Source organism: Mirounga leonina, unplaced genomic scaffold (assembly GCF_011800145.1).
Source record: "Mirounga leonina isolate KUSES-001 unplaced genomic scaffold, KU_Mleo_1.0 Mir_154, whole genome shotgun sequence".
Classification (NCBI taxonomy): Eukaryota; Metazoa; Chordata; class Mammalia; order Carnivora; family Phocidae; genus Mirounga; species Mirounga leonina.
The window spans coordinates 63,375,101-63,386,365 of NW_023270389.1; the positions used below are offsets into that span (position 1 = coordinate 63,375,101).

General features: G+C 43.1%; 1 protein-coding gene across 3 annotated transcripts in view; it reads left to right on the forward strand.

Moving 5' to 3' along the window:
- EFCAB2 (EF-hand calcium binding domain 2) overlaps positions 1–10,873 on the forward strand; it is a 114,542-nt gene extending 103,669 nt beyond the window's left edge. For all 3 annotated transcript variants that reach the window (XM_035010978.1, XM_035010979.1, XM_035010980.1), the window contains exons 4-7: positions 6,156–6,235; positions 6,834–6,876; positions 6,984–7,050; positions 10,077–10,873. In XM_035010978.1, coding sequence (XP_034866869.1) covers positions 6,156–6,235; positions 6,834–6,876; positions 6,984–7,050; positions 10,077–10,192 — 306 coding nt within the window. In that variant the 3' untranslated portion in view covers positions 10,193–10,873. The remainder of the gene's footprint in view (positions 1–6,155; positions 6,236–6,833; positions 6,877–6,983; positions 7,051–10,076) is intronic.
- Positions 10,874–11,265: the final 392 nt, after the last annotated feature.

The window sequence follows — 11,265 nt, forward strand, 5'->3', positions numbered from 1 at the left end:
CTGAGTGTGTAACCTGCTTAAGATTCTCTTTCCCTCTCCCTCTGCCCCTCCTTGCTCATGCTTGCTCTCTCTCAAAAAAAAAAAAAAAAAAAAAGATTTTTCATTTGTAAAGGTAATTTTTTTTGGCAAATGCCAATGAATTTTTGTTATTATTTTATTCCATCCAAGGTAGAGAAGTATTTTCTAAATTGTCCTGTTTTCATTTTGAAACATGATTTATGTCAAAATTTGAATATGTTATTTAGAGTCTAACTTGAAATATCTCATAGCTTTTTTTTTTTTTTTTTTTTACTACAAATAGTTAAAAAATGGTATGTATATCTTATTTGGTGACCTGGAACTAGTTGAAATGTAGGTGCTTTATAAACCATCTTAACTACTGATACTATCTTGCGTTTGTGAAGCATGAAATGGTTCAATTTATTGACTGAGGGTTGTGTCAGTGGGGAGAAATGAATTTTCACTGCGTGTTTTATTGCACCTACTCAGTGAGTTTGGCATTAAAATAAATAATGCTTTAATGAGAAAACGGTTGGCCTGATGATTTCACTGTGGGAATGGGGGTAAAGAACTCTGGGCCGTGGTCCCATCAAAACACCTGACCCAATGACAGACAAGGTGGGCACTTCACCTCCAGTGCCCGATGCTGCAGAAGCAAAACAGATTGAGAAAATGGACTTTTGCCAAGGTGGAGTGAGAATCAGGCTTTGATTTTTAAAAATATTTTTAAAAAATCCCACACCGTATATATTTACTGAGCCTTCTTCATGCCGGGAAGAGGGGGCAGAGAGACTGGGGTGTCTGCGGGTGCTGCGGTGGCCTCCAGGACGGGCCCTTGGTGGGGCCGGGAAGCGGTGTGTTCCCTTCAGGCCGCCTGCTCCGCCCGGGTTCTCGGGAGGGAGCAGCCCGGCGGATCAGGACCCTGGTAGCCAGGCGAACAGCTGCCGGGAAGATGAATTCACTGTAAGTCGGGTACCTGAAGGCGGAGCTGGGGGGTCTTCCTGCAAAGTGGCTTATTATTTCTGCATTCCTAAATGCTGCCGAGGCTACTTGCCAATTGTTACCTCCTTTTCAGCACCTCATCCGTCCTCGTGGCTGAAGCAAACCAGAGTATAATGTACTTGCCTCGTTCCTGTTGGCGGTAACAAGATCTATTGGTTGGCTTGGTTTTGTCTTTTGAACAGGAGGGGTGTGTTTGGTGGCCGGCTGGTACTCCCCGCTGTCGGATCAGTCAGTCCAAAGGGGCACGGAGGGAGGTGGCAGAGGGAGAGGTAGGGGGAGGCGGCGGAGGGAGAGGCGGAAAGAGGCGGAGGGGGAGGCGGCGGAGGGAGGCGGCGGAAGGGGAGGCAGAGGGAGGCGGCGGTGGAGGGGGAGGCGCACGCCCTGTCCTCCAGGCCAGGGGCGGGGCCAGGCACAGGGTTGTAGGGCGGCCCAGCAGTGGAGCACGTTCTCGCCACAAGCCGTGTGGCATTTACAGACACAAGTTAGGTCCATTTGGTGGGTCCGGGAGGCTGTGTTGGAGATTTCAGCACCAGAGATTGATTCTTTTGGGAGGAGGTGTCATTGCACGATAGAGAACCAGGTGTGTGTGCACTGTTGATAGAAATCATCATAATCATAACAAGAGACTCACAGTTCACAGAACCTCATGTCATGTCTCATGTGAACCTCACAGCAGCTGTGTCGGGTAGACCTGCTACAGAGGAGGACGCCAGGGGGGCAGATTAGTCAGAATCTTTTATAAACTGTTCTTGGTCTAACATGCTGAATATATTGTGATATTTTTCCATGAGAAAGGCAACATCCATTTTTTGTAAAAAAAACCTCCCCAATACAGGGGAGAAGTGGGTTTTCCCACTATGGCTTTGCTCAGAGTGAAGAAATGGCCTTGAATTCCTAGTGTTTTCCAACATGTCCGCTGTTACCTGGGGGTCTTTCTTGAGTTCATTTGTTATAAGTTGGTTAATGGAATTTTTTCTTGGAGAAAGTAGATCTGGGCTGCATTATTTTCTCTGTATCAATTCTGTAAAATCAGTTCTGAATTTCGAATATCTGCTTTGTTAATCTCCAATTGGTAATTATAGGGACTTAAGCTTGATAGTGATTCAAAGTCTTTGGGTTACAATGTGTCGTGCATGCTTAGAATGTGTGTGTGTATAAATATATGTGTGTGTGTGTGTGTGTGTTTGGTAGGGCTGATGTAACAGAGTATCACAAATAACTTAAACAGCAGGAATTTATTAACTGACAGTTTTGGAGGTTAGAAGTACAAAGTCAAGGCACAGCAGGGTTGGTTCCTTCTGGTGTCTGTGAGGATCTGTTCCAGGCCTTTTGCTGTGGCTTGTAGATGGCTGTCTTCATGCTCACATGGCATTCTCCCTGTGTGCATGTCACTGTGTTCAAATTTCCCCTTTTTATGAAGACACCAGTCATATTGGATTAGGGCCCACCCTAATTACCTCATTTTAACTTGATTACCTCTGTAAATTACCTCTCTTCAAATAAATCACATTCTGAGGTACTGGGTGTTAGGACACCAATATACGAATTTGGGGAGGACACACTCAACCCCTAACTCACTCTCTCTCTATATATCTATGTATATATCCCCCTTCGACACACACGAATATAGTTTGATATGTGATATATTTCTATGAAATCTTAAAGGCATTTTATTTTATTTTATTTTTAAGATTTTATTTATTTATTTGACAGAGCAAGAGAGCACAAGCAGGGGAGCAGGAGAAGGAGAGGGAGAAGCAGAATCCCTGCTGAGCAGGGAGCCCGATGTGGGGCTTGATACCAGGACCCTATGATCATGACCTGAGCCAAAGGCAGATGCTTAACCATCTGAGCCACCCAGGCGCCCCTTAAAGGCATTTTAATATGTGAGTCTAAATAACCATTGAGCCATTATTGCATAACATTTCTGGAAAGTAGTGTTTTTGTCCTGTCTTACTATGGCCTCATAAGGTTAACTAGCTTGTCTGCACCAGAAATAATAGAATCACATCTTATCCTTCCCTGTCCCCACTCTTGTTTCCAGATTCCCAGAATCTTGTTTCCTCATTATGATAGAGGAATTATCATATTTTAAAAAGGACTTTTTAAAAAAAGATTTTATTTATTTATTTGTCAGAGAGCGAGCACAAGCAGGGGGGAGCTGCACATAGAGGGAGAAGCAGGCTCCATGCTGAGCAAGGAGCCTGACACAGGACTCAATCCCAGGACTCTGAGATCATGACCTGAGCCAAAGGTAGATGCTTAGCCGACGGAGCCACCCAGGCGTCCCTAAAAATGACTTTTAGAAAAACAAATGGAATCCAAATAGAGCATGGAGTTTAGTAAATACTAATGTATTAATAGCACTTCGTTAATTGTGACAACAAACCAAATAAAGTTGTACCATAGTAAACTAAGGGTTAACAACAGGGAAAACTGGGTAGGTGGTATAATGGGAACTCTTTACTATCTTTGCAACTTTTCTAAATCTAAATCTAGAACTATTCTAAAATAAAAAGGTTATTTTTTTAAAGATTTTATTTAATTGAGAGAGAGAGAGCGCTCGAGCACAAGCTGGGGGGAGGGGCAGAGGCAGAGGGAGAAGCAGGCTCCCTACTGAGCAGGGAGCCCCAATCCTGCGGATCCCAGGACCCTGGGATCATGACCTGAGCTGAAGGCAGATGCTTAACAGACTGAACCACCCAGACACCCCAAAAGTTTAATACTAAAAAACCTTTTATAATATAAAATATTTTCTGGTATATATTAAACAGGTTATTAACACTGTATTAAGAATGGTCATATAGTTGTATTGTTTTTATGCCATTGCATGTCTTTCTGTACAGAGGAAGGGATTAGATGTGGCCTCTAGAGGACAGTGTTGGGTCATAGAAAGATTTTCACAATCTGCCCAAGATGAAGATGGATTTACTTATTTTTCTTCTTCCTTTGTAACCACAAGCCCTCTGTTTATTCATTATTCCTCTTTGACTTTAAAAAAAAGTCAAAGAAAATGTATGCCTTCTCTGCTATCCCGATTAGCTGGAGATCTACTTTAATTTGCTGTTTTTGTGCAGTTTTGGCTCTTCACAGATAGATGGGGCAAGAATGATTGTCATTTTCACCCTGGTGTTCAGAGCCCTGGGGGCTCGTGGAAGTCCTGTGGGAGCCTGGGGAGCATCACGGGGCACATACTATGTGTTGTGAATTCTCGCGTGGTAGAGAGAGTGCTAGAGAGGTGGATTCCCTTTGGAAACACTACAAACCATTTGTAGATTGATGAGGATGCTCATAAAATACAGAGGGGTTTTGATCTCTCAAGGTCGAGACTGTTTGCTCCACGGTGATTTGTTGGGGGCGGGGTGGGGGGAGAGGGAAACAGACCAGTGCTCTAGCTTCTGGTGCACATTTCTGGAATAATCAGCATAGAAACTCACCATTTTAATTTAAAAATTATCCCTCCGAAGGTCGTCTCATGGGATTGACATTTTATTTTTAAGAGGCTGCCGGGGTAGGTAGTTATAGAGTGCGACTCAAGCACATCGGAGCCAGGTGAACATGAATTTGCAAAATCTTGCCTGCCTCGAGGCAGCTGAAACAATTGTTCATGTATTGATGGGCTCAGAGATTCTGGAGTATCATTCTGTCATTAGATGGATGACAATTTCTGTTGATAGTGGAATCCGAGGGCTCCACTCATTCTGGGTGAGAGCATCCAGTATAAATACTGGAAAACAGTCATTTGGACAACAGGGTATTCCACTTAGCAGCACCTTACAGATTTCTTATTTTTTGCTCAAAGAATAAATCTGTTAAACGGTTCTCTGTTGAATTGGGATAGATGAGCCTTTTAATGGGATTTTTGAAAGGGAGTGGAAAATTTACAGCTCCTTGTAAATAGCCTGACATGAAAGTTCAGATCAATAGTGTTTTATTCAACCACAACATCAAAGTGAACCTATGGGCAGGAGTCTCTCCTTCTCATCTAACAGTGCTAGATACCAAAATTTCTGTTTCTCAGGTGTAGTGTTCTCTTATTTAGTGGTGGTATAACAAAGTTCCATTAACTATATAGGCATTTAGTAATTATTACAGTGATTTGATATGTACTTTTTCCTTGAGATATGATTGGTCCCCTAACCTGGTCCCTTATCCCATGTTCCTTATCACAGGGAAAAGCATTACTCCATCCCATTTGTGCAAGTCAGAATCCTTGACTCCTCTCTTCTTTCTCATCCTTGTCCATAATAGATGCAGCACCAGGTTCTATTGCCCCCTCCTTTTTTTTTTAAGATTTATTTATTTTGAGAGAGAGAGAGAGCATGTGCACATGACTGGGTCAAGGGGCAGAGGGAGAAGGAGAGAGAGAAAACCTCCGACAGACTCCCTGTTGAGCGTGGAACACCACACGGGGCTCGATCTCACGACCCTGAGATCATGACCTGAGCCGAAACCAAGAGTCGGACACTTAACAGACTGAGCTATCCAGGTGCCCCTGGGTCCTATGGCTTTTACTACTTAAATATTTCTTGAAACCATTCACTTTTCCCCCATGGCCACCACTCTAATCCAAGCTCTATCACAGCTGCTGAGCCCACCACAGAAGCCGCCTTGCCCACAACCAGTGTGATCTTTCACACGCACATCTACCAGACCTTCAGGGATCTCCCGTTGGTCTTAGGATAACAACCAAAGCCACTTTCATGGACCATAAGGCGCTGCAAGGCTGGTGTCTCTCTCTCCCTCTAGCCTCATCTGGAAACATTCTCCTCCTTGCTCCCTATGCCCCCTAGCCTCCTGGCCTCCAAGGCCTCCTCTGCCTGGAGTCTCGTCCCTGATGGCTTCTACTCACACTTTATACATCAGCTCTGGTGTGAGTCCCCATGAATGCCTTTCCTGATCTAGTCTAGAACTTTCCTTTGCTCTACACTCTAATAGACCCAAGCTCCTTCACTTCACTGTGTTTATAATTAGACACTCAGCTCTGTTGTTTTTTGGTTAATCTATGTCTCCACTACCAAATAGAAACTCTATGAGCAGAGACCATGCCCAAGAATGCTCATTATCAAATTCCTAGCCCTTGGCATAGTGAAAAGGAGTTGCTCAATACACTTGTTGAAGTAATATGTGGCTATTTTTTACTGAATGTTTAGGTAGAGGAAGAAGAACCCACTGGATACATTCGATTTGAAAAATTTCTTCCAGTGATGACCGAAGTACTACTGGAGAGAAGGTAAGAAGGTACATGCAATTGTTAAGGTAAAGTAATGATTAGAATTACATTAATTTCAAAACGCTTGGCTTTTTTACTTTGTATATTATACTCAACCAAATATTTATCCTGGGATAGCTCCCTCTGACTTTTCACTATACCTCTGAACTGCCAGGTGAAATGTGCTTAGAAATATCAACCACTTTTGTATTAATCTTATAAGCAAAGTGCCACAAAAGTCATAAATCAACAATATGTTTATTATCTTCTATTGTGAGCTATCAGTGAGAATTCACCCTACCTCTTTTTCTAAGGAACATGTAATGTTACCTTACCACAGTTGGTTTATAGTAGAAATTTTGTTTCCAAATAAGTTGATTTTCACAATGATGAAAAAGGCTAATAGATATCATCACATAGGCCAGTGATTTTGAACTAAGTATCTTCTGTGGGTGTGGAGTGCTTTCAACTTTCAGATCTAGAAATCCAAACATGTTTCAGTGAGGGAAGTATTATTATCCTTGTACCTTAGCAGCTTTTATTTCATTTTATGTGATCATTTATTGTGTAGAGACTGAGCTAAATACTGTGGTATGTGCCCCTTTTACTGCATAATTAGATACAGACCAAGTCCAGAAGATACCCTTCTTCGAGCGTTTGAGGTACGTGAGCTCCAGATTTTATATATATGTATGTGTATGAAAAATTCATCCTGTAGAATTTATTCACCAAACAAAAACTATAATATCTACCCTTTCTTTTCTCTTAGGTGTTAGATCCATCTAAACGTGGATTTCTGACTAAGGAAGAACTGATCAAGTATATGACTGAAGAAGGTAAGAGTGATTTATTGCTTATTTTATAACTGTGACTTATTTAAGTGATAAATAATTTAACAACAATTATGGAAAAATTCTAGGAGACACTTTTAAATCAATCATTCTGGTTGAAAGAGTTATTTACTATTCCTATTATTTTGGTATTGGTGTGGTTTCTGTTTTGTGGGGTTAAGTGGACAAAGGGTAGGTTAAGGGAAGATTGATTGTTGCCTTATAGGATTTTGTAACGAATAAAGATACTTCTGTAAATTGAAGTCACTCCATTCACTTAGAGTATTTTTCAGAATAAAAGCTATGCCGCTTGGAAAACGTGAACTGTCAATCATTATAAATCAATGCCTGTTACTAGATTGAAGATTTGAATTGGATTATATAAAAATTCTTTTTTAAACAGCTTTTCAGTTGATGAACTTACAGATAATACAGCCTCCATTGAATGGAATCCACACAAACTTACAGCTTTTTATGCTGGTGGAACTCTATATTTGCTTTGAGCTTGACCTATACACACACACACACTCGGCCATCGTATCGGCACACCTATCTGTGCCGCCATGTTTCCTTGAGGCACTCTCTCTGCTTCGGCTGATGTGTAAGTTTGTTTTCCCTGAATGTCAGTGGCCTAATGGGCGTTCTCTTGAAACCGTGCTTCCCTTGGTCACCTCCCCAATCTCCCATCCTTTGTTCAGTTCACTGGTTTGCAGATCGAGTCCAGTGTGATTCAGAGTTGTAATCACTTGAGACGGAATCAGAAGTGCAACTAATTGCGAGGAGGGGAGACCAACGCTGCGTCCACCTGCGCAGCTGACTGGACCGCGTCTGCCTGACGCACCACAATGTGGGGCCACAGGCAGCGAGGGCAAGAATGACATGGCTGTCACAGCTGCCACCAACCTCTTGTGACACTGTAACAGATGTCTTAGGAGTTCACATTTTAAGGGGAGTGAATCCTGGATTATACTAGGCAATATGAATTGGCCAGAAAGAGTTCATTGTCATTAATATGGTGACCTGCTATGTGGAGGTGAGGGACACTAAGGGCAGTGAGAGGTACTAAAATCTCCATTTCTCCACGATATTTTACTGGGGGAAAGAAAAGTGACATAAGACAATTCACAATATAAGACAGTGGATTCTCAGGATGGTAGACTTTGTATGGGTGAGTTACTGAGAGCAGGGGTAAAGTCTTATGCGTTCCAGCCCCCACCCAGTCAGTCTCAACAAATGTGTGTTGAATGAATAAATGAAAGAATGAATGAGCAGATGAACAAAGAATGTGTGAAGGGGCCGATGGAGAGAGATGCATCTTGATCACACAGTGTGAACAATAGCGGGGAGGCAGGGGTGAGTGTGATATCACGATATCGCAGAGTCTATGAGGGGAGAGGGCCCAGAGGGTCTTGCTGGCAGACAGCAGGAGACGAATCTGGGGAGATCTGTGGGTTGGCCTGTTGAGGTCTGGGCTCGGGGGTTGGAAGTCACCGTGTGGGCACCGCAGAAGCCTTGGAGGGTGCTGAGCACATGGGCCTCGTGGTGCAGGAGAGATTGTTGGAAGGTCCATCTGGTGCTGGCGGCTCATCAGAGGAGTGGCGAGACCCGTCAGGAGGCTACTGGGGCTTTTGAGAGAGAGCAGGGGGAGGGGCAGAGGGAGAAGGAGAAGCAGACTCCCCACTGAGTAGGGAGCCTGATGCGGGGCTTGTGCGGGGCTTGATCCCATGACCCTGAGATCATGACCTGAGCTGAAATCAAGAGTCAGACACTTAACTGACTGAGCCTCCCAGGTGCCCCTGGTGTCTTCTGTAAGTGGGGTAGCAGTTCTTACCTCTAATGAGGTACCTGGGAGGTTAACTTAGTTAATGTATCCGAAGCACATAGGTCAGTGTCTGGAACACAGTAGCTCTCAATAAATAGTTGTTATTAGTATTCTTTTAAGGACTTCCATGGTGCCCATCAGAATTCATTGGCAGTGGATTTAGCCCGGTATAAGAAAGATTCAGAATCTGTCTCCATAGGCTCTGTAGGCATTCTTGTCTTAGGATGTAGGTATGGTTTCAAGAACTTGACACACTCCCCTTGTTTGATAATCTGTCATCATTGTCATCATGATCACCACTTGAATAATTTCTGTAGTACGAGCTGAATTCCTGAATTTCACCTGTTCATGGTGGCAGGTGGCAAGGTCAGAAGGTAAGTGATCCTCAGGCCTTGGTAACTCATCTGCTCAGAGAAGACTCTTTAGGGGGGAAAGTGGCAATTTTGATGTTTCTGTATTTTTGCTTAATATCAGGACAAAGTTCTTTCTTAAGTACTTGGCAATATTTCCAACATTCATCCTGAGTTTGCTTCTCATCTTGATGAAACCAATGTCCAAGATGATCCTCAGCTACTGTCTGAATCCAGCGAAAGCCACAGATTTTCTTTGCCACTTTTGGTTTCGTTTGACAGCAACACTGGGCCAAACTATAACAAAGAGGGCCATTTAGACACAGTGGATGAATGGCATCTGTCCCTGGGCTCAGCTGGCATCATGAAGTTGGCCGGACCTGGTTAGGGAATATTCAGAGACCTAGTTGTTGCAGTTCGAGCCTCTGCTCTTCAGCAATTTGCATCGAGACCATGTGGTCCCATCCTCACACCCTTGCAAACGTAATGACTAGACTCCCTAGAAAACTGGGACTTCGGGTGAATCCTTAGGCAATCCCAATAGCCTTAATTTAAAGAAACAACCTTGTTCAGGATGTCTTAATGTTCTCCTGCTGTGTTGGCTCAAGTGATCAATTTTATACGTTGCTTGAGCTATGATGTCTGCAAGGTAAAGTAAGCCCCAAATCTGCCTGGGGCACAACAGCACGCTCTTGGAATCTCTGGACTGGCATGATGTGCTGACCCCAGGGCCCCGGGAGGGGAGCTGGCGACCCAGCGGGGGCCTGTGCAGCTGCAGGGCAATGAAACTGGCTGGTGGAAAGAGAAAGAAGACGATCAGAAGATTGTCAGTGATGAATCTCCCTTCTTATCTTTCCCAGGTGAGCCTTTTTCTCAGGAAGAAATGGAAGAAATGCTGTCTGCTGCCATTGACCCAGAATCGAATTCCATTCATTACAAGGACTACATAGCCATGATGGTGGTGGATGACAGCTAGGTTCTGGAGATGTAATTTCTCACCGAAAGGATGACCGTAGAGATGGCCTGTCCCTATTAATTTCACATCTTATAATTTCTACACATGCTAATTAATGCCCAGTGACAACTATTTCACAATACTTTGTTTTTTAAAGATGAACACAAATTTATTTGGTATGTCTGCCTTATGGAATGACCAATGGCTAATTATTTTAAAGCTTATTCTTAAAAACATTTTAACATTATCCGTGGATTGTTGTGGATTTTCTACAATAAAACCCCGGTGACCTTCAAATTCATTACGCTGACAAAATGAAGAATGACCAGAAATGATCCAAGGTTTGGCATAGAAAGATCTTGGGTGACCACAAAGTGAGAACCAGTATCAATGTGGTGAAAGCAACAAACAACAAACCTTCAGCATCTGGATGGGGAGGGGGAGTTGTTGAAAGGAATGTTAATAATTAATCCCTTATGAGTGTCGATTACAAATCTCATTTGAAATGTTAGTAACTTAGTGTAAAAATGTAAGTGTGCTGATCCAGCGTGTTACCACTGTGCGGAGTAGCGAATGGAGTTGAGGTCACTGAATCTAGAGACAAGAAGACTGAATGGAAATTGACAACGTAAGGAGTGACCGTTCTCTTCCGGTCTTTAGAATTCTTAGCTATTCTTTTTTTTTTTTTTTTTAAGATTTTATTTATTTATTTGACAGAGAGATAGAGAGAGAGAACAAGTAGGCAGAGAGGCAGGCAGAGGGAGAGGGAGTAGCAGGCTCCCCGCCGAGCAGGGAGCCCGATGCGGGGCTCGATCCAGGACCCTGGGATCATGACCTGAGCTGAAGGCAGCTGCTTAACCAACTGAGCCACCCAGGCGCCCCTAGAATTCTTAGCTATTCTAATCGAATTTAAATTAAAAAATAAACAAAAAAAGAATTCTTAGCTATTCAGAATAGCTGCTGTGAGAATATTGCTCTGAATACTGAGTAAGAATATTGAGAAATTGTGTGGTATGGAGGAGCTACAGCTGTGGGAAAAGCAGAATAAAGTCTGAACACAAGGAATCATGATGGAGAAAGACCCAGGGACTTAC